The 26,439-nt window shown below is 37.8% G+C and overlaps 3 protein-coding genes across 8 annotated transcripts; 1 reads left to right on the top strand and 2 right to left on the bottom strand.

Annotated features, from left to right (window-relative positions):
* Positions 1-1,559: 1,559 nt before the first annotated feature.
* LOC105689258 (ubinuclein-1) lies at positions 1,560-10,762 on the bottom strand. 3 transcript variants are annotated; one of them, XM_012406162.3, is made up of 11 exons: positions 10,511-10,762; positions 8,120-8,242; positions 7,935-8,039; positions 7,587-7,847; positions 7,351-7,513; positions 6,815-7,235; positions 6,549-6,710; positions 6,390-6,470; positions 5,643-5,759; positions 5,380-5,556; positions 1,560-4,844 (listed from the first exon to the last, which is right to left on the bottom strand). In XM_012406162.3, exons 1-11 carry the CDS (start codon positions 10,673-10,675, stop codon positions 3,623-3,625), a joined length of 2,997 nt encoding a protein of 998 aa, XP_012261585.2. In that variant the 5' UTR covers positions 10,676-10,762; the 3' UTR covers positions 1,560-3,622. The 3 variants fall into 3 exon arrangements, with proteins under 3 accessions (XP_012261585.2, XP_012261586.2, XP_048514405.1); XM_012406163.3 differs by having other exon boundaries at positions 6,815-7,232; XM_048658448.1 differs by having other exon boundaries at positions 10,507-10,625.
* A 165-nt stretch (positions 10,763-10,927) lies between these two features.
* On the bottom strand, positions 10,928-15,369 carry LOC105689205 (serine-rich adhesin for platelets-like). 2 transcript variants are annotated; one of them, XM_012406055.3, is made up of 10 exons: positions 15,230-15,369; positions 14,991-15,108; positions 13,066-14,911; positions 12,905-12,981; positions 12,629-12,827; positions 12,397-12,566; positions 12,096-12,328; positions 11,779-12,020; positions 11,606-11,713; positions 10,931-11,530 (listed from the first exon to the last, which is right to left on the bottom strand). In XM_012406055.3, exons 2-10 carry the CDS (start codon positions 15,049-15,051, stop codon positions 11,245-11,247), a joined length of 3,222 nt encoding a protein of 1,073 aa, XP_012261478.2. In that variant the 5' UTR covers positions 15,052-15,108; positions 15,230-15,369; the 3' UTR covers positions 10,931-11,244. The 2 variants fall into 2 exon arrangements, with proteins under 2 accessions (XP_048514404.1, XP_012261478.2); XM_048658447.1 differs by having other exon boundaries at positions 10,928-11,530; positions 12,905-14,911.
* Positions 15,370-15,538: 169 nt separating this feature from the next.
* Positions 15,539-22,797, top strand: LOC105689261 (tetratricopeptide repeat protein 17). 3 transcript variants are annotated; one of them, XM_048658445.1, is made up of 17 exons: positions 15,543-15,792; positions 15,988-16,259; positions 16,353-16,464; positions 16,550-16,776; positions 16,849-17,136; positions 17,257-17,609; positions 17,683-17,926; positions 18,007-18,250; positions 18,328-18,552; positions 18,624-18,792; positions 18,851-19,021; positions 19,096-19,229; positions 19,305-19,534; positions 19,685-19,907; positions 19,986-20,249; positions 20,402-20,570; positions 22,663-22,797. In XM_048658445.1, the coding sequence occupies exons 1-16, from the start codon at positions 15,685-15,687 to the stop codon at positions 20,552-20,554; spliced, it is 3,417 nt and encodes a 1,138-aa protein (XP_048514402.1). In that variant the 5' UTR covers positions 15,543-15,684; the 3' UTR covers positions 20,555-20,570; positions 22,663-22,797. The 3 variants fall into 3 exon arrangements, with proteins under 3 accessions (XP_048514403.1, XP_048514402.1, XP_012261592.2); XM_012406169.3 differs by lacking the exon at positions 22,663-22,797 and having other exon boundaries at positions 20,402-22,269; XM_048658446.1 differs by lacking the exons at positions 19,986-20,249; positions 20,402-20,570; positions 22,663-22,797 and having other exon boundaries at positions 15,539-15,792; positions 19,714-19,891.
* Positions 22,798-26,439: the final 3,642 nt, after the last annotated feature.

Below are 26,439 nucleotides of genomic sequence, written 5' to 3'. Positions count from 1 at the left end.
ACTTGTACGGTGAATATCTTCATCGAATGGAATATGTACGTGCGAATATTTTGTGTGAACCTGATAGATTCGGGAAAAATGTAACTGAATATGTAAAAATACAGAAAATAAAAATATAATGAAAAAAACCGATGATTCTTTTCAGGATTTAAATTCTGGACTCTCCTCAACTTGGGGTAGTTTTTTGAATTTCTTACTCCCTCCAACCACTGTCGCCATCTACCCTTGGAATCGCAGTTAACAATCTAAAAAACAAAACAGGTTCGTTACTGCATATTTAGTTTAGTAAAATTACCCGCGTGTGTCGGTCAGTGCATCAATTCAGAGCACATTTCTAAAATCAACTTTTACGTGAACTATAGTATTCCATTTCATTGCAATTTGTTATTCTAGTATACATGGTGTGGTGTGATTGATAAACGAACAATCAAATCTGTATTGTTGCACAGGTACCCACTGGAGTGCATGCCTACGTAAATTGTAAGTAAATTTTTAATTCCAGGATTATTCACACATCTGACAACGCTTTTTCTCAATCCGAAATGTTTCGATAGAGTCTGCTGTAAAAAAATCGGGAATTAGTGCTGCAAAACTTAGCGAATAAATAAAAGCCATAATAAAGCCATGTAGTTTGCATCTGATTCGAGCCCGCTTTGATTCGAGCGCCATCCGCCATTTTGCGACGCCATTTTGCGATAGGCCGCTCAGCCATGGTGCACTCGGCGCCAAGGAGTAGTTGATCGCCGGATTTTGAACCGTTCGTTTCGTCCGTCTGTCTCGGGTTAATTTGCCTAAATTTCGTTGCTTGGAGTGCAGAAATGTGCAATAGTGATCCAGTGATCGATAACCAAACAATTATGCTTAATCCGGATGCAACGGGTGCCCTAAAAAAAGTGAAATTAAAAAGTGGTGTTACCGTGAATCAAAGTTAAGTTTTGACCTGTTGCTAGTGGAATAGCCATCTTTGTGTTTGATTCGAATTGGATTACTTGATGCGCACTTAACTAGGATATGCGGGGCGAGCTATTCGCGAGTTTCCTGAAAAAAGGTAAGTTCTAATTATAATTCATTTCATTCTTCTACGACGCATTATTTTACACCGCGTAATGTTCGGCTCGCTGTACGAACAATTGTTGGAATTCTCTCGAATGAATTCTCGCGCGGCTCACCAAGCCATGTTTTGGCACGCCTGCATACATTTATGAACGCTCGTTTTATCGGTAGTAAATTACTTTCTTCGATAAATATGAGCGATAGGCAGGTGAAGGTGAAGGTGAATCCTTTCTCGAGAAGGGAAAAATTGAATTTTTCACCCTTTTCTCGTCCGTTTTCAATGCCCTCATAATCGCTGCGTCAGCTTGGTACTTCAATTGTTTTTTGTGCACTCCGATTCGTCGTTGATTTTCGCGGTTCAAATGCAAATTTGATATTTTTTATTCGAACACTTAGGGACCCATCAGCGAAAATTTTTTCTAGGTAATTAAAACGAGTCTTCCATGATTAAATTGAAATCTTTTCCATTGACGAGGGGGGATTGGGGGGGAGGTATAGCATGGATATTGTGAAAAATACTCAAAACTTATATTTTAAGTCATCTTAGCGAAATATTCTTGATACAGAGACGTTCTCGTTTTGTCGTAGGCATTTTAACGTCGCGCAATATGTTATTATTTATAATGTAGTATTGTAATTTTTTGTTGCTTCCATTCTATTTTACATTTTTGTTATAACTACCTATATCAGCCTTATGCGTTCCAAAAATATGCAGAATTTATGTTGCGTTACATCTGGCTAGACTCTGGCTCCTCTCCCTTTCACTCTTTCTATAGCATTACTTACAAAAATTTGTTGGCAGGAATTTCCTCGGTTGCTAAAAAAATTAGTCACCGATTCCTCTGTTATTTTGACAATATTATGTGACGTTAACTCTGATGACTTATTTTATCCAGTGATATTATAACTATCTAACAGCTCCCGCCTTCGGTTCATCTCATTGATAATAGGTAGTTTAATTATGCATCGCTAAATAATTTAATCAGAAATTAGTGGTAAGATAAAGAGATATTTGCAAACAATGTTGTTCGTTTAATAAAAAGAACTAATTTGGCTCATACACATCGCTAGGAACACTCGATACATTCTCAACTGGGCAGCAAAGTGGCAGGGTGGCCAAAATATACCTTATAAAAAATTAGCACACATGCTTCGGAGTTTTAAAAACAAAAAGATATCATCGTTATGATATGAAAAATTGTCCAAAGATCAAATCAAGCCATCACAGATTCGTGATGTAAATTAATCACTGCATTGTAAATGGTGCACTGAAAAATACATAAAAGACAGTAAATATTAGATAAAATTAGGACTTGGAAAATAATAAATAACACTGTGCAACGACAAAAGTATTGTAAAAAATTCATTTCTGAATTCTGGAAAATTTAAAAATCATTGTTACATCGGATGTAAATGAAGTAAGTTTGGAAAGTCGTTTTTTTCTTTCGTGTGCATTCCGGATTTAAATGCAGCATGTTAGTTCGATGAAAATGCAATGGAAGCTTGGCTGCTAACAATCATCTTTATGTTTCCGACCACCCTACTTTACATTAGTTACTAATTTATGTACAAAAGTTTTCAGATATCATCGTTTATATAATTTAAATTCACTGTACACGCTCGATTGTTACTACACTACATAGATAATAAATTTATATACACTGTTTTGGCGATTCAAAATACTTAAAAATTTACCTTGACAAAATATATTCTGCGACCCTATAGGACGTGTGATTAAAATAATAATTAGGCACGTGGCAAACTGCCACTGTAATGAAATTAAAAATGTGTTTCAATCCAGGTATACGATAAGACTACCGGTAGATCACTTCTCATAGCCCCATGTAATTTTTTTTTTCTACACTCGTCTCCTTTCGCTTATGATAAGCTAATAATACAGTAATATGGAATGAAAAGATCTAAAAACACATTTAAAATATAAACCGAGTTCACAACCTCCAGAAAACCTTTACATGGATAATTTAAACATATTTAATTGATTTAACAACCTTGTACTTGGCGCAGAAGATTTGTTAATGAAACCATTGTCAAGTTAATAAGACCATACCCATTAGTTACCTAATTGGACGTGTGATTGAAAAATATTCTGCAATATAGGAAGCCTAAAATTTGAAATATCATCATTCCGTGAATGTAACAAAATATCCGATCGATCACGAAGCTACATGCTTCTGAATCACATTGGTTCACAGTTTTAAACTTTACTCTTTTTATCGTTCATCTGTACGACCTATGCAATATAATTCCATTCTGTTAGTAGAATATATTCATAAAATCGGGAGTAATCAACGAGACCGTAGTTGGATTAAAATTACCACGTGGCGTCGTATTGTCGGGTAATAAATTTTTATATTGTTCGTTTTAGCGAGGCCATTTTTCTGCAGACAATTCAACGCTATTCGAATACAGGGATATACATATTATGCTACTCAATTGAAATCGGGCTAAAATGGGACGAAATTCAATTTCTTCGAAGTCTGACATTATCCGGAAAGAATTTAACTTTGGAACGCACAATGCTAGCCTCGAATCTGTCAACTAGCCTGTCTTACCACTGATTATCCTCTTTCTTCTGCGTCCTTATTTTGTCGTCCTTTTTATGATACAGGTGCTGGTAATCGTCTTGGTAATTAACGTATTGCGTATTCGTAGAAGACTTGCTAGGTTTTTGAATGACACTGACGGGTGAATGACATGGAGAATATTTCATTTCTTGGAGCTCTTCCAGTTCCTTTAACGCGCGCATGACCTTTTGCACGTCATTTTCTTGTTCACTTGGCGTTATCATATTTCCCGTTGGCTCGTCTAAGACGCTTGGCTCAATTTGACTCAAGAAATTAGTTGCTGCCACAGTTTCGTCCTGGTCCTCCTTTGATATAGACGATTGGATCGCCGGTAAGGTGGTCTCGACTTTATGAGAGTCCGCGTGCTCGTGTGATTTGTGCTCTTTTCTTCGCTTTTTACTATCGTGGTGCGACTTGTGCCTGCTGCTTTCAGCGCGTTTTTCCTTCCTTTCTTTTCTATCAGTCTTATGCGAGTCGGTACTAGGGACGTGTTCGGTCCCTACCTTCTCCTCCTGTCTAACGTCCAAAGATTCTTGCAATATTCTATGTTTCAATGAAACTGGTTTTGGAATCGATGAAATTACCGAAGCTTCTTGATTCAGCGATGGCATGTAAATCCCGAGCGTTTGGTTGCTGGAAGTATTTCCAGATTGCGAAACGGTAGTAACTCCGTCTTGGCCACCCTCGGCGCAAGCCGTGATGGAAATCGTATCTTCCTTTTTCAATTCTTTCGATTCTCCGAGCTTCCCAGATTTGTGGTAGTCATTTACAGGCGTTATAGAGAGCGAGCTACTCGTAAGATCCATTGGATTGAATTTGTCAGCTTTTGATTTGTTGGGCATAAGGTTGGCGGTAGGAACAACCGATATTTTCGATACTCCCGAATTCGTGGTCGTACCAGACGTCGAGTTATACTGACTCGATGCCAGAATCTCCTGAGTTTTAGTTTCTTTTGATTTTGACACTGATTTCTTATCCGAATGCGAGCCTTGAACCGCGTTGACCTCGTTCGATTTATTACTCGTCGAATAATTCATCACTGAATTTTCCTTAATTGAACTTGTCTCAGTTCTAACTCTCTCGTCGTTATTCACGATATTAGAATCCATTTTCACATTCGAACTCTGAACACTCGATCCCATCACTACCGCACTGATTCCTGGTGTCGCTGATCCATCTTTTAGCTTTTTTAATTTCCTCTTCCCTCTAAAATCAGAAATACCATCATGCGTGCTAACATCTTAATTGTAGGAAGCTAGGAGAAGAGGCAGCAAATAAAAAAGAAGCTAACCCAATTGAAAAAGTTTAATAAATATTTAGAACACAAAAATTCGGTACTCCGGCAACACAGCTGCTGTGATATTATATACATATTTACAGTAATAGCGAAAAAGAAATAAAAAATAATAATTTACGACGAAAATTTGCCAATTTCAATTCCACAAAACAAATATCCATTATAAATAACTAAAATTATGTAAGTCCATTAGTTGGAAAAATCCAGGAAGGGGTTACAGTAACACTAAGCCTTTTTAATCACCGTTCCTAGAACACAGAATGACGGAAAAGTTGAGGGTGCTAATCGATAATGAAGCGTGCGAGTCGAAAGCCATTAAGATGAGATAGTAAATGAGTAGAAGAATATCAGACGTCCAAAACGGTTTGAAAGGGTGATAGGATTTTACTTGTGATTTCTAATTAGATAATTTTCAGAGTGATTAAGATAATTAAATATACTCACTGCAGTTGAGGATTGGCGTACTTGAGTAACGTTTGTAGTCTAATCCATCCGGGTGGCCATAGGGGTCGAACTTTAGCGTCCATAAACGTAGATACAAAAGTTTCAACGGTTTCTTTTCGTGGTTTTAATATTTCGAAGTATTCTCGACGTGCAGATGCGATTTCAGCCACTAGTTTTCTGAGTGAAAATTATTGTCAGTAAATATCACAGAATATTCAATCTTCGCATTACGAAGTAATTATAGAAATCAATTTTAAACTCACTTTGTTTCGTCGGTCCATGGAAACCGTCGCTGAGGAATCTTAGATTTTTCAGACGACTTGTTACCGCTGTCATCCGCGTCGCTGCTATCAGGATCTGTCGGAGAACCCTCGATACCCCTGAAACAGTAGATTTCCAATATTAATGACCCAATTATTCACCAGACCTGAATACACTGAGATGATAAAACAAGATTGTTCAAACTCAACAATATTCCTTCACATTACGATAAAATGATAACACGAAGTTGAACATAAAATTGATGAACGGACAGTAGATACTGATGATAAAAGCCCCGAACCTTTTTGAATTTATCTATTTTTTTTGCCATCGCGATCTATACGTAAAACAATTTGATTGTCTAAGACCTCTTCGAGTAAAAAATGATCGCAGAAGTTTTTATGGATCAGAATTTTTTATGCCCCAAAATTTGCGTTATCGAGAATAATTTTCGTCAGCCATTCAGCGCTATCCTATTGTCTAAATATTCTAAAGGGAGTAAGACAGCAGCTTGCAAGCGTGAATAGAGCAGGAAGAATAGAATGAGGCAAGAAAATATGTGGTTGCTTATAGGGGCACCTTACCAACAGTACCGATAAATCTCCCAGTACAACTGTGGGCTAGGAAATTTAAAAACAAAACAAAAGGTATTATAGGTCACAGTACATGTCTTTTAATAGAGTATACTAGGAGGTCGGAGACATAATAAATTTATCCGCGAAAACGTGAGAACAGTTTAGAATACTCACTTGTCGTCGGCAACTCTGTGGCAGTCCCTCGTATACTTGACCATTACGGACGGCATGATTTTGTCTATCGCCGCTTTTAACCTTTGAAATAAATTAAATTAAGGGAAGTTGAAAACGCGGTAAAATTTCATGATCTATGGTTCTGAAAAATACACTCACCTCTCAAGCGGGGTCTTAACTCTATCTTCAACGTCTTGGAGGTAAATCTTTTTCGCTCTGTTGAGAAGAGTCGGTTTACTGCACGGTAAATAATGTACCAGGTGGTCGTAAGTTTGGAGTCTTACGCTGGCCGGATATTTTATTCGAAGTGCTTTTTCCAAGCTGAAAAATAAATTCGAGAAAACGGCGGGCGAAGTTAGAATCGATGACGAACGGTGAATTTGAGATAGAAAAAACCGACGACTTTGGATCTTTTTGCGACTCACCTGAGAAGATAAGAAATAACCGGACCGTTGAAGAATTTTGTTTTCCCCTCCTTGGTAGTTTCGGCGTGAGCTTTCAGTTTGTTAATAATTTCTCTCATATCTTCTCTCAGTGCATCGGGTAACGGACTTTCTTCCTTATCCATCGCATCGTCGCAGTCAGAATTTGAACAGACTATACTACGAGATTTGCCAGAATCCATAGTGTCTGAACTAGATTGGTCTTCGACTCGCGCCGCGTTCACTACGCTCTCTATAGTGTCGTCGTAAAAAGCAATTTTTTTCGTTTCGGACTTTGACTTCACCTCCATCCCATTACTCGAAGCTTTTTTTTCGAATCTTTTGATATCAAATTTTTTTTCCGAGTTAGATTTAGGCTTCGTGAGTTCACTTTTCTCGGCTTTCTTCCTATCCTCTAGATCTTCTGAAAAGCAGAGATATATTAAAAAACGAGGCCTAGCAATGAATCAAAAAAAAAAACTTCTAAAGCTACCTAGACCAAATTTTGACGCCGTAACAGGATTCGAATTTAGATATACCTGCAGGTAAATCAGCCTCTCGTACCTCCCGTTTTACTCTAAGTAAGTCCCGAACGATCGTATTTTTTTGCCTATTTAAGATGGAAAGCTCTTGTTTCTTCTTTTTCTTCAGGGCCCCGTCGTTGCTAGAATTTTTTTCGCCGTTGTCATCCATTTTAGGTTTCTGAAATAAATATTTCTTTGAGAGAAGAACAATTTTCGTTTTATCAGCGGTACTTTTGGCGCCAGTATCTTACTTTGAGCGGGTATTCTGTCACATTTTCCTCCAATTCTTCTTCCTCCGATGTACTGAGAGCTCTTTTTTTCGATTGCTTGGGGCTGCCCTCCTCTTCGAGTTCTTCCTCGCTACTTTCGCTACTCTCATCTTCATTGTTATTGTTATTATTGTGATTGCCGATCACAGGATTTCCCTCGGAAGTTTTAAACTCCAGGGCCCCAGAATTTATGTAAAATCCTCCTCGCACCGTCGTCATCTCTTCGGGTACAATTTCATCGTACTAATAAGCAAAAGGGAAAACGGAAAAATGTATCGGTATATTATCACACGAAATGTAAACATTAAAAACCAATGAAAATAAACTAACGGCATCCGTATTGTCGATGAATGAATCTGTCTCATCGTACCCAGCTCCGAGGTCAACGTAATCGTCGTATTTGTTGTGTTTTTTTCTTCCGGCTGTTCCAGTCCCCTGAAAATAGTCGGTCGTTGAAATTCGCATCAATTTTAGATTAGAATTTCGAGAATTCATTTTGATTAAAAGTATCTTACATATTTAGCTTCGAATCTTTTAGCCATCTCCCGAAATTTGTCGTCATCATCATCGTCGTGTGGGTCCAGCCCATTGACAACATTGTTTTCATCACCTTTTTTATTTTCCTTTTTTCGTTTTTTCTGAAAAATGTACAAACAATAAGTACGCGTACACCGAGGAAACGCGTATCTTTTTATTAATCGGTCGGTTTAAAGGGTGTGCAAAATGTTGAAACCTATCAGGATCGTATCATACGACGTGTACAGTAGGAACGTAGGTATCGTGAAGTCGCAACAGTCTGTCTCTCTCTTACACACGAATGTCTTGTTCTCCCCTCTCTCTACTGTATTCTGTTCTCCTGATACTCGGCGGATCCGAACGCTGACCAATTCTTTGAATAAAATAATATCGGGGGATGAAATATCGAATGGGATGAGGTCAAGAGTTCACAATCTTATGCATCGAGAAAAATATGAATAAATAACAAAAAATAAAAGTTTGTCAATAATCGAGCAAAAATTTTATTCAAACGCGTTGCAGATAATCCACACACATGGGACGTGCATTCGTATGCCGAGGCATTGAGAAAAAAAAAAAATAAATAATAAGACTAGCGTAACGTGAGGTTGAAATTTGCGAAGAAAGAAATCGAAAAAGTGTTATCTGCACGTATTTAATAATATTTGCATTCACATTTACATATTTCCCTTCTCTTTTCTCTACCTCACACCTCTACGTTCCCCCTACCCCTACTCTGAACAGCATCGCGACGCTTAGGGTCGACGCATAACGAATAGAATCCAGAGATTTGAGCTAAGAAAAGAGCTAGGATAGAATTTGTGGGAAGAGAAGAGAGGAGAGAAAAATCATGCAGCCGCAGCAGCAGCTGTCTGTAATGCACCTTTCGCTTTCTGCGTTTCGTAGTTTTCTCCCCTTCGAATGGCGGGAATAGTATAGGAGCAATGAAAAATAAAAGAAATTAAAAATAAGTCGTGGGAAGAAGAGTAGAGGTAACAACGTTGATTTTCTATGCAATTTCAATTGAAACATAAAACTAAACATCTCACGGTTCGCTACTGCGACTCATCAACAGTTCAACCAGCATGACAACTAATTATTATCATCATTATTATCGTCATCTTTCTCTAGGAGTATCAGAAATAACGCTAATCATACGTTTCAACTTATCGCCGTAAGCTCTCGTTGTGGTAGTCGAATGCTGTTGCAAACATTAGGTATTCTCAATGATACATGAAATACAATAATGACTGTTGGAACAAAAAGAACAAAACTCAGAGGGCAATCAGGTCTCAGTTATTAATTTCAAGGGAGTGGGGGGGGGGGGAGGAGATCGTAGGGAATCGGTGCGAGCTTATTATTAATTAGTCCGATAACTGTCAGGTGAGAAAAGGGGAGGGGCAGGGAGGTGGGACGTGTTATGTTTGACGTCGATGATCTTTCTTTGGTATCATCGGCTATCGCGGGCGTATGATTTTGCGTATCCATATGTTTCGCGGGTCTATCGCAGGTGTGTACGTAACATGCATTTTTAAGTATGCATACATATGGGTGGGAAATGAGGGCGATCATCAGCGGCAAACGCTGTACGCGAAAAGATGACGACGACGTCTACGTTACGACGACGACGACGACGACGACGACAACGACGACGAGTACACCACGACGACGACGTGGTGTGTACGTGACCGTTTTGTATTTACATCGTCATCGATCTAGAGAAAATTGAAGTGGTATGCAGCGGAACGCAACGCGGGGCATGGTGTATTATACACTTCGCGATCTGGACATGGGTATTTACAACGGGGGGAACGGGGGGAGGAGGGGAATGGTCGAAAGAAACGCGGTGCCCATCTGATCGAAGGTTGTCAATCAACGGTACCGCTTTCAGGGATCATCTCTTGGATACGTGGAAAACGGTCGTTAAATTTTGACGGTTATTTGTGCGTAGAATAAAAAAAAAAATAAATAATACGACGATAGCCACTATGGTAATAATGAAATAAATCATACGTGAGCAGGGGATGGTACGCAGGGGGTGAAAACCTACCCCAACCTGACAGCGCCCTGATTAACTTGCTACTAGCTACTCGCGAGGCGATCGGAATTTTCTCTCAAACATGGCGACAGGCTCTTGAATCCTTCTGGCACGTAATTACGAACGGAGGGAGACTATCTCTACCCTGGCACCGAGGTACTACCGACGACGAAATAGATCAGACCTGGACCGGCGTTCGGTTTGCATGAAACGTACACGCGAGACAATTTTACCACGTATTTACACTTTATCAGACGTGAATTTTTTTCGTATTACAGGGTCGAATGATTAAGAATAAAAAGTGCGAAACAGACATCCAGATAGTCCGTAACCATTTTATGTTATAACTTACCTCCGCCGATTTGAGGAGCTCGCGGTAGTTGAACTCGGGACATGCCTGCTCGTTAGACTCTGGTAATGTGAGGGAAAAACGGTAGGATTGTACGAATTCCTCGCCTTTTTTCTCCTTTTTCGTTGTGCCAAGGGATTGCAAAGGAACACGTTTTTGTTCTGACATTCTACATTTGAGGCACAAATTAACACTGGTCGTCGAATCTTTCACCTACTGGCAACAACATGTTTAAATACACCACTCGCACGTCGCCATATTTTATTATACTGTTTTTAGAGAGCGCTACCGTTGCGAGCGTGCGCCATCGCGACATAAACACCTGGTGCATCACGGGTAAATTATGCACTCAAAGAACGAACCCGCCAAAATTCGAAAAACGCCAATTGCAGGTGAATAATGCTCGAGGTTTTACACTTTATACTACAAAAATTTATTGACACTATAAAAATAATCAATTCTGTCCAACAATTCGTAAATTATGTTCTGTTTCACAAGTCATTGCTCTCTCGAACATAGTTTTGTACAAAACTAAGGTCATAAGTATTACGCAGAGAATAGCATCAGTAAAAAAATAATGCACTTCTCTGTATAGTCAGTGGGTCAATATAATAAGAAAATAAAGTCATTTCAAATATAGACAATTCCAGTGCCTGCAATGGATGACATCTGTCATCGATAACGCTAAGAGTTGATTGCATCTGTACATTATTATGAAAGAACGTATTCCACTAATATTATTCAGGATCATTACCAGACTTTTGTCTTATTTTAATCGCTGAAAACTTTTGCCCAAGAATTTTCATGATCTCTCCATGCTTTATGCTGCGACGATTTTTTTTTACTGTATTATAATTCTCCTTGACAAAGAGGGCGAAACCATTGGGTGTTCTGGCCTGAACGGGAGTAGCTATTTGCGCGGTACCAGATCTTGTAGTCCTGTTCACCAATAGCTCAAACTTTCCATAGCAGTGACCGCAACGTTTAGTTTCTACGTTTAACGATTTCGAATGCCTTCCAATGCTGAAAATATTTCCTTGTTACAAAATTGATCAGGGTTTTTTTGGAAAGATTATTTTCAGATTACGTTTCACTTACCTATAACCACAGCTCACACATCTGTAGGTGAATTTAGTTTTGATTTGATAATCGTGGCATCTTCTTATTGGGGGAAGATCTGGAAAGACTTTCATTGCTTTGCTAGCCCTGAAAAAATAAAAAATGTAGAAATATCATAAAGGAATATAAACAGCTTATCTTTGAAAACTCACCATCCTTTCCAATATGGTCCATGACCATCAGAAACATTATTGATTAACCAAGCAGCAGCGTGACACATTTCGTGAACTAATGTGTCCCTCAATCTGTCCGGAGTATCTAATATTTTGGTAGCTAGAACGATTCTGGAAGACCTTACTATACCCCCAAGTGCTTTTACGGATTTTTTGTTATAACAGAAACCAGCTGTTCCTCGCATCCTCACATTCCATTCTATCGACATGTTGTGTGGCAGCTATATGAAACCATTGAAAATATTAATAAGTTCAACTCCAGATTCATCTCAAGAACTATGCTTATTCCTTTTCACCTTGTCATCAAAAATTTCCTTGTTGTATAATTTGAAGAGATGCTGGCACAGCTGCTCTTTCGTGTTCTTGTAATTTTGCCGATATATTTTTGCCTCAGGATGACAATCAGAGATCGGTACACTCGGGGATAAAGATGCCAAGAAACTCTTTTTGTTAGGTTTTTTTGATCCTTGATTAGTTGTTAGGAGACTAGTAGCAGACGCGAACTTTTGCTGAGGTTTTTTGATAGGCGCTAAAATTAGAAGTTGGCTTGCAATCTTCAATGAATTCATAGATATTATATTGGTTCTGCATTTTCACCTTTTGTAGCCTTTGTTTTTGGAAGGACAAGTTCACCAGGATCGAATTCACTTGTACTTGAACCACTGTCATCCTCGCTGAATGACAGGCGTTTTTTAACTAGATCCTTGTGCATTCGCGGAGGAATGTCATCTTCATCTTCAGATTCTGAGTCACAGATTTCAATAGCCCTATAATGAAATTTTGAAAAACAATAAATTGTATAATTTTATAAGACAAAATACCGCTGTACCTTTGAGTCATTGCAGAAATTGGCGTAGGCAAATGTACCCGGGTGTTCTTAGAGTCCCTAGGATTCGTTAATGCTGTATGATAGAAACTTTCACTGCTATTTTCTGAGCGCGAATTATCATTAATAAAACTATCTCGTGATTCTTGAGCTCCCACCTTTTTTTTCGTTGAATTGAAATTTGGCCTTATATCTTTGATAACTGAAATATAAACTTGAATTGAGTAACAGTTGATGTTAAGAAGTGATGTTTAATTATATTTGGGATGCATAACTTACAAGCATCAAATTCGTCATCCTCAGAGCTAGATATTACGATTTTGTGATTTTTGAAAGACTTTCCAATCGTTGGTTTTCTGGAAATAAAATATTGATTGTTAGTTTCAAAAGCATCAAAAAAGACGATATCAGTATATTTAGTACCACCAATTACGACAAACCTTTCAGTTTTATTTTGCTTCCTGATTACCCTTTGTTTTCTATTTGGTAATTCACTTTGTGGTGTTAAAATAGCATTGGCTTCATTTCTCCATTTATTGCCGTACAGTTTATCTAAAATATCCCGGCAATCCTCAATATTCAATTTTTGCACCTCAGTTATGACTGGTATAACTTTCTTGTTTTCTGGTACCGTTTTGTCAACACTGGTACTGTCAAAGATCTGAGGTATTTTCAACTGGTTGACTGTTGTCTTTTCTTGACCTACAACTGCTGTGGGCTTCTTCTTAAAGATACTTGTTTTTCCTTTGTATATCAAATGATCCAGTGTACTTTGTACAGTGTTTACTTTTGCAGATGAAGTGGCTTTTGATATTTTACCTCTATTGTTTGGAGTCTCGTATTTCATCTCAAACCTTTCTAAGCTACTATTACCAGAACTGCTGTTTCTATTGCTTTCCGAAATTATGCTAGAGGAGCTACTAGATCCTGGTGTATTGTTGACGAGCCAGCGCGAAATTTCGTTCTTTTTTCGGTCAGACAATTTTGAGAATGCTTCGTCTTGTTTAGGGGTATCAATAAATCTACTAACATGGGTTTTAGTAGGTTTCAAATTTGAGGGTGACTTTCTAATAATTTCTTCATCAGAGCTTGATTGCGACAGGACGTAGTCGCTTGGAGTTTCATTAATGATCTCTTTACTTTTGTTATCAGTCACCTTATTTTGTGAATAGCTGGATATTGGCTCACTCTCAAGCATAGCCAATTCTGGACATAGTTTTGGAGTCCATCGTGGATTACTTGAATTTTTCCCAGCCACAAATATCTTCTGTGCATCTTTTTTGGTTAGTTTGACTGAATCATAGGCTTTTGACAAAAGTATAGATTTTGTATTTGACCTACAAGTAGTATCCACCAAGTCACGTTCACCAGAAGTATTTATCCTTGAGCTATTATCATTCGTTGCTATTTTATTGCTCAATTTGCTTGTACTACTAAAAAGTTTTCCATTATTATTGCCCCTCTTCTGATTGGTTGAACCTCTGAGAATTGGACTCTCGTCATTGTCAGAAGAGGAACTTATTACTTGGAAATCATTTTGGCGATCTTTGTTTTGAACAATATTTAGAAATTGACTAAAATATGTGCTGTTGGAAGTAATTGATGCAGTTGGTCCTTCCATATTCCTACCATACTGACTATTTTTTTTATCCTTATTTTTAAAATCTCTTGGTACTGGATCTTTTTGAACACTTTCAGTAGAACTTGATGATAAATCATCAGTTATTCGAGAATTATAGGTGCTCGATTTCAACTGATCAAATGCAGAATGCTGATTATTTTTTAATGTGTAAAGAACACTGTCGTCATTACTGTGCAAACTGATACCTCTGGATTGTTCTTTGCTGAGTGAGCTCTCATTTTCACTATCGGAAGAGTCTAAAATTATTGTAGCAATGGGGCGATCCAAATTTTTTTTTGGACTTTGATAGAATGGAGTAAAGTCACTTGGTTTATTTCTCAAGACTTCTTGCGGTGAATTATCATTACTACTGCTATGTGAGTCACTAAGTATCACAGTATGGTCAGTTTTATGTTGAATATGTGACGAATCATTGTTTACCTCCTGATATGAAGCTGATTTCTTAAAACTCTTAGTAGACACACTGTCCGAAAGGTATAGTTTGTAATTTTGTGAATCACTTGAGGAACTTTCGGAATCACAGGCACGTATGTTACGAAAATCATAAATACTCAAATCTCTATTTGCCATTGCCGCGTCATTCTCTAATTCGAGATTCTGTCTCTCATCCCTAGTCTTGGGAGTTTTACAGGATAATGGATATTCTGTACAAAAAAAAATTGAATTACAATTACTTATCTGTAGATACCATTGGGAATTTGGTGTTGTATGGCAATAGATTACTTTTAGCAGCTTTGTTATTCCATTCCCTGTAGCTAGCCAGAGGCTGCCTGGAGAAATTCATGTTGTGTGGCTTCTGACCTCCTTGATTCTTGGTACTCAGATTTTTATATTTTGCTAGCTGTGAATAATGACAGTGAAAAAAAAATTTAATAGCAGACTTCTTATGATTGTAACAAAAAATACACTGATTGCAAAAATGCACTGTGGTGTGTATACGATGAATGAAGTAAAAAACCAACCTAACTTCTCTCTTGTGTGAAGTGATGAATGAAAAATTTCTCCAATCAACAATCTCTGCTTCAAATCCTGCTTCTCACTTTGTGGTGATGGGGTGCAAACTGATTCGTGGTATTAATTTGAACCCAAATTGATTAAAATAATTAATCAAACCAAGCCAGGGAATTGAACACATATTTTAAACTGCCTCAATCCGTTGGTGTGCTGAAAAAACCAGCTGTCATTGGCTCCAGGCAGAAAGCTAGATATATGTAATATAAATGGCGTGTCCAGACAACACGACGCCTGGCGCCTGCGGAGGCTGCCAGTCCCAGCAGACGACGACGACATCCCTCCAGCAGTCAGCAATACATTGTTGTTTGTTTTAAGAATCGGTATAAATATTAGGTTGGGGTTCGTTGCCAGTGGATTTAGATTGTTGAAATGTAATTGTCTTTGATCTACAAGTGGATTGACAATGAAATTGACATCGTGCAAAGTGTTTTTGGCCATCTTCGAAATTATTTTAGGTATTTCTGCCACCACGCATTGGGTGGTTGGGGAAAATGGGAGAATTCAATCGCAGGTATGTCTGAGAATTGAATATCTCGTCCATTTTTAATAAATTCTGTCAATTGTAATATCACAATTATTTTACTGTCCTTCATTTAAACGCCTACGTTACATAAATCTAATTTCTCAACACCTAATGACAGTCAAAATAAACCATCAATGTGCATTTCGCTCATGCTCTTCTCTTGTCGAATATTCTTTTACATAGTTGGATTCTGTGTTCGAAATGCGTCGCCCCTACGACCTACTAGAATTTCTAGAGCAGGAAAACCGGCGAGATGCCGTTCATACTGTGTATCAGCAATTGGTGGCAAAGAAAGCTGCTGTCCAAAGTAGATGTGCGAGCTTAGAATCTGCAACAGATGTTGAAACACGATTGTACTCTACAGATCCTGATTGTTTGCTAGCAGGAAAACCTCTGGCTGATGTAGATCTTTATGCTAGTGTTGCAACAGATGGGAGTTATAGGAAAGGAGTCACGTAAGGACACACTCCAATTCTTAGTTGATGTCGAGCTCTTGATTACTCAGCAAATCATCAGAATTATACGTGATTTTCACACTTCACTTACAGGCAAAAAGATTATCTTCTCGATGGTGTACCTAAAGATGGAAAGAAAAAGGTTCCTGATTGTAAAAAAACCTTTCCATTGGACTTCAGCATGTTCACTTTTGAACACTTGAGTGTATGGCCTCAAATAATTTCAATATTGCAATAGCGCGCCCCTTTTTGTAGTAATGTTCATCATCCAATGATATCTATTTTCTTAGGCCATGCGTAACAGAAAAAATCTGACACAGCAGCAAGAAAAGGGATTAATAAAACATCTTCCACCTGGTACAGATCTCAACAAATTTGGCCATCAAGTTGCTTATGGTCTGATGAGGAACAGTACCTCTTGGTTACATTTTAATTTGGCTGCCATATACTGGAGAGTCAGAGGAGATTCTTATAATGCCCTCGAATGCGGTCGCAGAGCAATTGTAACAGCTCCTAGGTATGAATGTAAACCTGAAAGCTGAGAAACTACAGTCTGTAATCATCCAACTAAATTTTTTGAAACTCTTAGGAGATATCGTGATATAGCCCTGCTCACCACGGGTGGAATATTGCATGCTGCAAAACATTCCAGTGAAGCTGCTATCATTTTACATACTGCTATAAGCTATGCCCCGACACAAAGTCACCAGCACTTAGCTTTAGGACATGTCTATGCTACCCTCGGAGATTACAACAGATCTGTGGCCTGCTATGACAATTGTTTAAGACTAGCACCAACAATGGATCAAGCCAGACATGCAAAGCATGCTATATTGTGTCATCAAAAGCTAGAAATTGCTTTGACTTCGTTGCTACAGTGAGTTGATGCTTTGAAACATACATATGTGGCAACCTCTGTAAGCTGAGAGGCGTTCAAAAAATTCTACATCAAAAACTGACAGAGACATTTAGTGATTTTTGTCATTTACTTTATCAGGCAATTACAGGATGCCTTAGCCGAACTCCATGCCTATCATGGGCAACAGGAAGAATGGCTAAAGCTCCAAGAACGTGCGCTATGGGAGCAGGCACCTAAGGCTGCTTTTGGTAGATTGCAAAATGGAAATACACAGGAGGAAACTTTGGAAACAATTTTAACCACTCGTGGACAAACCTGTATGCAACGCAACCCTGATGACACTGTATTAACATGCGACGTGACCACTGATAGCCAGATGTTTGCACACAATCTACAAATATATCTCAGCGTCAGCTTCCAACTATTAAAAAATGTTGAAAATCAGTTGACAAAAATTGAGGAGCAGATGGCCAAATGTAGAACATTACATGGTACGATATCGGGCCTAAATTTTTTATATTTTGTAGCTGCTTGCTCTCCAATAATTCTGGTTTGTATTCAAAGCAAGTAAAGATCGGCCTAGCAAATCAACGGAATTCCCCAAAGAGAGGGGACCTGAATTTTTCACGGTCTTCATGGAGCCGACAGGGCGGCCAAAATATTACAATTTCGAGATTAAAGAATCTACCGAAGATTTTGAGGATGACAGTTGGCCCAGATCCTCAGACTGTGAGGGTCGTTTGCCACTATTAACTGACTCCAAGCAATATGTGCCGACGTATCTACCCCCTGAAAATAAAGGCTATGCGTAAGGATTCCTAAAGCCATTGCAAGTTTTAGGGCAGGGAAAAACACAACTCAACTCGTTCTTGTTTTTCAAATTTTCAGAACCCATTTATTTGTCAATGAACTAATCGGAATCGACCCTGGCAAAGAACATTCTCTCCCTTGGTATCCGCCGGCTTGCGAAGCTCCTAAAAGCTTTGATCCGAAATATATTTCAGCTACATTGTTGAAAGCAACAATTGGGAATAATCTTGCTGATTCATCGCTGTCACACGTTCTTAAAAATCTTGTCAAAGATTCCGAATTAGCTGAAATTGGACAGCGGATTCTCACGGCTACCAGAAGCGTGAGTTTGTATTTACCTCGTATGATTATTTTTTTTTTCTGCTATGAATCTTTGTCTTAGTTTAATTTCTATCACAGAAAGTTGCAGCGCCCTGGGTTTTGTCTATGCTTGCTTCTCTGCATTGGCGAGTAGTAGGTAAACCCAGAAATGCGTTGGACTGTCTTCAACTGGCCCTAACGGCTGTTCCTGACAAATTCAAAGATGTTCCACTAGTTAGTATTGCATCGATAAGTCAAAAAGTAGGGCTCATAGATGATGCGTTACAGATTGTAAAAGAAGCGTTTGAAGTCAATCCAATTGAGGTGAGCTGGTCGACGCGTTATATGTGAAAATTTAAATACGACTCTGAACTTGTTATCTTACGTTTCCTCAGCCAATTACCAATTTTTTATATGGATCCCTCCTCCATGTCAAAGGCAATAATTCCGGTGCCATACATCACTTAAAACAGACATTGAGAGTTGATCTCCACGCATTCAATGGCAGGGCTCTGACCATGTTGAGAACACTAGCCTGCCAAGAATGGTATAATGGGAGATCAGGTAAGCGGTCGATCTTTAATTCACAAGTTAATGAACTAATTGTGAAAATATCACTCAGATTCCTCCGGTGGCCCTATTAGCATAGAAACATGTGGAGCGGCACACCTACCGGTTGAAACAATACCGAGGCATGAACTTCGCGAGGGTGAGACCGTTCTGTGTAATAGTGAAGGCAAGAATTGTAAACATGTACAATGCTATGCAACTAGAACGACCGCGGATTCACCAGGTTCGTATTGCGATGAAATGGTTTTCTTTTTTATCTTACTCCGATGTTCTTTGGGCACGTTTCAAACATCACAGGAAGTGCAAGGTGTATTAGGAAACTTAATGAACCAGGAAAGCAGCTGAATTTGATGGATGCTCTAAAATCAGCCGGTGGTGAAAGCGGTACAGACGAATCTGAGCTCGAGAATATGGTGAATCCGGATCAGAACGTAATCAGTTGAAGTTAATTTCATATTTTCAGCGAAATGTAATTGAAGTAGAGCCCAGAATTTAAATGTTTGCAGTCATTTCAAATGAGAATATCATGCGGGGACGACGTTAAAAATCCTGGGGTGACTATCCTCGACGATTTTTACGTCTCTATGAGCGAAGAAGGGACCAACGAAGCCGGTCTTCAGATCCATGATATAATAGGCATGTTCTCCTTGAGTCCAAAGGGATGCAGAGACATGCGACACCCGCCGTCGTGTTCTTTTCAGTCAATGTGGCATCATATCACAGCGAGAAATATAGAGTGAGTTTTTCAATTATATTGTACCTGAGAAACTGCTCAACTCAATAAATCGGGATTGAAAATCATAGGATTAGATTCAACCTTTAGGTAGCTTGACACTGAAAAATCACATTTGTCTATACGCTCGTTCCGTGTTCCGTTATTCAACAGCATAAGTCACGATCTCAAACCCTTACCAGACGGTCCTCGCCAGCAGCCTATCTGCGAGGGAGGAAACCCTGACATACTTAACGTTGCAAATCTGGATGCTTTGTCAAAGGCGTTGCCTAACATGACAGAGTCGGAGAATGCCGAGTGGCTGGCGCTTATGGCAGATGACCAAAAGAGTTCCGTTGAGGAACTAGGAGCTAGGATCGCCATTGCCTTACGCAAAGTTAGTGAGTTTGGAGGCTCTCGATCCGTTGTCAACGCTATGCACTCTATATCTTTGAACTTCGTATCAAAATTCTAGAATGCTCGCTCATGGACTTTGGCAACAGCTGCAGCTCTCTATTGGCGAGTCGAAGGCCACAGTCGTAGAGCAGTCGATTGTATTCGACAAGCTCTGATCAACGCACCTGATGAAATGCAAGACGTTCCCCTGATCACACTAGCTTCACTTCTCAGCAATCGTGGATTCCACCAGGATGCTCTACGAATAGCTGACTTAGCGCTCATGAAAGGACCCGAATTTGTGATAAACCACTTCTCCATGGCCAATTTACACACAGCGGTGGTGAGTAAAGTTCAAATTAATTCTCTCCTTGAGCCATTCTTTCGTGAAACGAGAAGACTCCACTGCGATTTTTCCGAGGCTACATCAGTTATTGAATGGAGGGTCAAGAGCCGGTTTCTAGTTTTCGACGACGAATTCAATTGTGTCCACAGGGTGACTTTGAAAGGGCGATTAGTTTTTATCGATCCTCATTGGCGCTCGATCCGAACTTTGAGCCTGCGAGGAGTAAACTACAGGCTATTCTTTGCCTACTCTTATTTGACGAATCGACCCAAACGCTGCGTGAGATGACTGGGAACAACTAGATATTTATCAACGACCGTAAGTGTATTAATTAATAATATTGATCTATAGAAATATAAGAACATTTCATAGCGGTGACGGATAAATCGAGCAAAATAAATAGACCCTGAGATCGGTTGTTGCAAACGAAACCAAAATTGTTATGAAAGGTTTCGCAAAGTCTATTTATTTTTCTAAAATTCTCAAGACCACTCATGGGTGTTCGCCAAAACTAAGAGAAAAAAAAAACAAATTCCAAATACATGTGATTCTTCTGGGACGTACCTAAATCTAATATACATACTTGTTCATTGAAAGTTCTCAATTCTAGTAGAAAAGTTGTTGCTGGGATTTTTTTTTTGAAATCGAGAGCTAGAATCATTGATAAAAAATTAAATGCTACGAATTTGAATCTAAAAACAAAAATGGGAAATGGGCGGAGAAATCGGCTTAATTATCGATCTACAAATTATGCCACCAGTTTATTTTACTCTGCTTAATTTCAATTATTTGCTGATTAAACAAATCTCGATTATTTCGAGACGATTATCACGTTGTGTTAGATCTATCTATAAAAAAGATTTTTGGGTGGGTTGGGGGGAGGGAGGGGTGAAATAACTGCACATATTCGTACGAAGTATATTGCTTCAAATGATGTTTATTTAAACCAAGGCACAAAAAGTTTAAATGAAATATTGTGATAAAGTTTAGCGACTTCGGTTTCAGTATAGACCTTTGTAATTGTTACGTAACTTACGTGTTTTTTTTTCTTTTCATGATACATATATAGGTAGACATGTATTCAATTACCATAATCTGTTTTGTTCTTCAAATCGGAATCATATACGGTAACGTAAATTGTTTGTTTCCATGTACTTTTTTTTGTTGTTTGTTGTTCTTTGTTATTATCTCAATCGAAACATAAACAGGGTAAATAGGATATTTGCCTTGTATAAATATTAAACACATTTAATATTTGAGTTAAATTAATATCTATACGTACAAATTTCATGAATATCGAAGTGGAAGAGAAATCGGCGTTTCTTTCTAATTATTTAATTTATGATTTTTTTTTATTCTCCTTTTCCTTTTTCGTATCACTTCTTTCAACACTGGCTGTGTAATTCACGTGTCATAATGCAGAGATGCATTTCCAGCGTACGTGCAAAAATTACTCAAACATATATGAGCGATAACTTGATCGATGTTCTTGCATCTCGCGAACCGCAGAGCTCTTTTGGTTCAGTGTACGAAATTTTTAAATTCTGACGCGTCCCATATAATTTTCTAATATATCTATATTGAACGGAATAGAAACGGAGGTATAATGCAAGGGAAGTAGAAAAATTTTGAAAGAGAAGCGTTAAAAAAAAGAAATTTCAATTAAAGTAATTACGTATGCTCTGTACCAAATCTGTTAAAAAATTATTTAATTTTATCGATAACGAAAACGATAACAATGTTACTAATAGTAACAGTGACTATTACGACAATGTTACTAAAAATAAAAACAAGAAAAATAATCGGATAATTGATATAACACGATTATTTATTTTAGTCATATAATATTTATAGAGAGGCTTGACAATACGTATACAGATAAAATAAGACGGTGTGCAAGAGATGAATAATTTTGAAGTCAAGTCGCTATATTAACGAATACCGAAATGAAATGTATGATAAATGATAGTTTTAAGAACGAATAAAATTTCCATGATGTACGATGAGAAAAGAAAAATAATTCTCTTTTCTTTTTAATTCCTAAAAATTAAATATAATTAATAGTGATGAAAATTAGAACATCAAGAACGAAAGAACAAAAAAGTATTTTGATAATTAATTCGTTTCATTTGAATCTCGTAAAAAGCAAAAAATTTCATTCGAATTTCCTAAACGTTCCCTTTTGTGTTATTGTATTGTACCATGTATGAAACTAATCGATTCCATATCCACTTTCAGGTATACACTAATATTATATATGCATACAATATTTATAATACCTAAAATCCAGTTGGGTCAAGTTGCGGTAATTGATACTTAATATACTTGTAATCGAAAATGCTCTACCAATACGATGATGTCATAGATATTGGGTGTACGTTTAAAACTTGAGGTGTATAATATTTTATAGGGACGATAACGTTGACGATGGCGTAGGTCTTCTTCGGCAGGTGGTGGTGGCAGAGGTAGTGGCGGTGGATTGGTTCCACCTCCCCATCACTTCCTGTACACGTATGATACGAAACTTTACTTCCGCTCTTTCGCGCCGGAAGGCCTTTGCTTTCATTTGGTTTATTCATCATTTCCTCATTCCGTCATTTAAGTTTATTCTTTTTGCAAGATGGGCATTAATTTTTTGTCTCAATACGAAACTCAAAATTCTATCCCAATGTTAATTTTTCAATTGCATTTCTTTTCTCTTTTCTTTCCTTTGGTTCTCATCTTTTTTTTGATGAGAGATGTTGGTTTCTTTTTCCCTGTTTTTTTTTTTTTCTCCAAATTGTTATAGGTGAAATGTGGAAACCCATTATAGCCGCTGTCACACGCACAAGAGTCTCATCTCTAATCTTGTGCAGTGGCCAGCAGCTGCACTGGGAACCAGCCCGAACCCCATGATTATGTGTGGGTAAGTTTCTCTTTTATATATTATTTTTTGGTCACGTTTTCAATTGGTAAGGCGACAACGCGAATATTTGATGGATAAAAGACACGTGAAATTATCATAATTTTCATTTAACTCCGATTCAAAAGTATTATAACTATAGATTCGGTATATCTTTCCCTTTAATCGTCCAGCCCTTATGCCCACGTACGTCTCCGCTTTTCATTTTCATTTCCCTTTTCCGTTTTCCTTTTCCTTCGGGACCCGCCCCGCCTGACGGATTAATAATTTTACGATAGTCTAATGTCTGAAATTACCTACTATGTTATATGCTTCTCTATATGCCATTTGGAATAGATTATTTGGGCTGTGTGTTTCATTTCTCCCTAGGTATGAAATACCACCATAAAGTTAATTAACTACCGTGGGGTACGATCAGGAAAATTAGTATCTGTACACGGTAGGTAGGTATCCGCTTATGAAAGCATATACGCACCTGGGTATTTATACACTTGATCCAATACATATGTACCTACTCGAAAGCAATTAATCAGTAATACATTATCGAAAATTTTTACCTGAATCATAGATTTTCCTTATATATTTTTTTTTTTTTTTTGCGAATAACCGAAATTCTTCGACACATGAGTATTCGAAGAATGTAATTTTTTACTCGATTCACACATAAGTATACGTGATCGTATCGATATATACATATAACAGGTGTTTTTTGGTTCAGAGTAGAGTAACTCAATATTCTTGCTTTTAGGAACTTCCTCGGTCTCGTATTTCTCGTATGTAATCTCAAGAGAAAGAGAGCGGAGAAAATAATTTGAAACAAAATAAATGGACAAAAATATTCCATCGTCATTACAAATCTTGCTTTTTGTCTTACGTAATTCGTGTTATTTTTATTTTTTTCTTTCTTTCCAAACCATAAAGAGACATAAGTATATACGTACGTAATGTATGCGTATATTCGTGTGGGTATCGTGATACTAACGACATACGTTGAACACCTGATTAATTATTATCGGCGTCAAGTGTACGGGGATACCAAAAGTTTAAGTTCATCAATAAGACCGCGTACATTTAATTACCGCTTTACATGTTAGCTTATCTACCTACGTGTGTATACGTTGGAAATATCGCGAGACAGTCGCCAGTTCAGTTTCACTCCAGTTGCCAGTTTTCTATTCAAAATTTATAGCATTCGATCTCTTCGAGGTATATCCCCATACCATTCTTATAGGTAGTTATACCAGTTCCCTATAACTATACCCTTCATTACGATTCTAACCGCGCGTATGGTATACGTACGTACGTACGTACGTCCTCCACTCGAGCCTCGACAAACCGTACAACTTTTCTTTTGCATTTTTTATTTACACATTTCATGTATCTACATGTAACGTACACCTACACCTGTTCCATACATACGTACGTACGACTCTTCGGCAATTTCTAAGAAAATCGTTCGCATATAGTTACATGTGATATGCGTGCATAGGTAGAATATTCTTTCAACTCACCCTTATTAAAGAATAAAAAGGAAATCTCGCCGACTTTATATATTTTTTTTTTATCATTCGTGTTTTTCAATTTGTGGGGTTTTCTTCTTCTTCTTTTTCTGAAGAAGAATAATAATAACTGTATCGATTTTGGAGGAAAATGAAGAAGAAATTTCAGAAAATGTTACGAATCTAGTAGCAGCACTCCACTGTAATACAATGACAGTAACAGTAATCATGGTGAAAATACGAATATCAATCATAATAATGAAAATTTGTTGAAACTATGGCACCATTTATGAAAAAATTTCTTTTTTTTTTTTGTTAACGTTATACAATTATTTTTTAGATATATGTATTTTTTTTTAATTACTTTTATTTTGTTTAATTTTTTATCGCTCTTCACTGTCCAGTCACCAACTGAAGTACCTGTGTAACACTACCCTTGTTTATATACTCCACCCCCACGTGGTCGTCTAATCCATTGACCAATGGTGGGACTTCTTTGGCACGTAAGAGCCAATAAGGAATTGGGGTTAACAAATGCACGACACGTGTGTACCTTTGGAAATAAGGGCAAAACTTTTTCTATAGGTATATTATATGTAATGTGAAAATAGTATACATTCAGCCATTGCATATCATTGCAAAAAAAGGTGAAAAATTATTACAAATCTCTACATCTAAATACGTATACGTTTATTTTATGAAATAGACAATTGTTATTTTCTTTTTTTGTTGGATATACGTGAAACAGGTGAAAAAATCAATCATTGTTAATAACGTTCTATCTTCCATTTTATTTCTCTTCACTTTTACCTCGCAATAGAAACGGAAAGTGAGTGCCATGTGGATCGAATATTTACGACTTTCCGTTTTCTTGAAATAATTATTGAGCCGGTCAAATTTGGAGAAATCAGTCGCCTGATGTATTGAAAAATCAAATAGTTGCATAAGTATCGTAAGTTGATAATAAGGTAAAGGTAAAAGAGTTGGGTGTATAGAAAAGAGATTATTTTCACTCGTACACGTGTTATTATGCGGATACATATATACATATATATAAATATGTTGTAGGTTCCATACCAGTGTTTAAATTATATTGTCAAGAGGTGAATCCTTAAAAAACATGTGTCGGTAGGCAACGGCTATATTAAAAAACACGTATTCGTATTGTATATCTGTACGTGTGAAGTATACTTACATCTCTCTGTAAAAATAGAGATAGATGGGAGAGCGGGTAATTATTTACAGTCTCTGGTAAATAAGCGGATACATGGTAAATACCATTTCCCATTACGAATCGCGACCCAATTAACTGACCACCTTTACTCGCCTCCGCGACGCGAGGATTTGTTCCCATCAGTTGCAGGAGGTCGCGCCGAGCCGAAGATGCAGTTGTAACACGATCTATTAATCATCGGAATCTCATCTCCGAACCCCGATCATTTCTGTAAACCCCCCTCGATTCCGTTGACATTACATCCGATCCTGATCCGGTGTACCTATTTTTTGTCCACCCGATTCCCGAGATATTTGAATCTCTTCGTTACTCTTCATCTCGTTTTTCGTTCATTTCCCCGAATGATTATTTATTTTTCAGGAACTAGTAAAATGGGAAATAGAAAATGGAAAATGGATACACACGGCAGAGGCGAGTAACTCTAGCCGAGTAAGCTTTCTCAGGTACTTGAAGGTTTTCAGCTTAGCACCCCCAGTAGTAGGCTTCGGTCTGCGAGCCACCAGCCTTCCCTTCCACTCTGACGAAAAAACGTAAAACGAAAAGGAAGGAAAG

This window comes from Athalia rosae, chromosome 7 (assembly GCF_917208135.1).
Source record: "Athalia rosae chromosome 7, iyAthRosa1.1, whole genome shotgun sequence".
Taxonomy (NCBI): Eukaryota; Metazoa; Arthropoda; class Insecta; order Hymenoptera; family Athaliidae; genus Athalia; species Athalia rosae.
The sequence above is the reverse complement of the archived record's forward strand: the minus strand, read 5'-3'. Positions and strand labels throughout refer to the sequence as shown.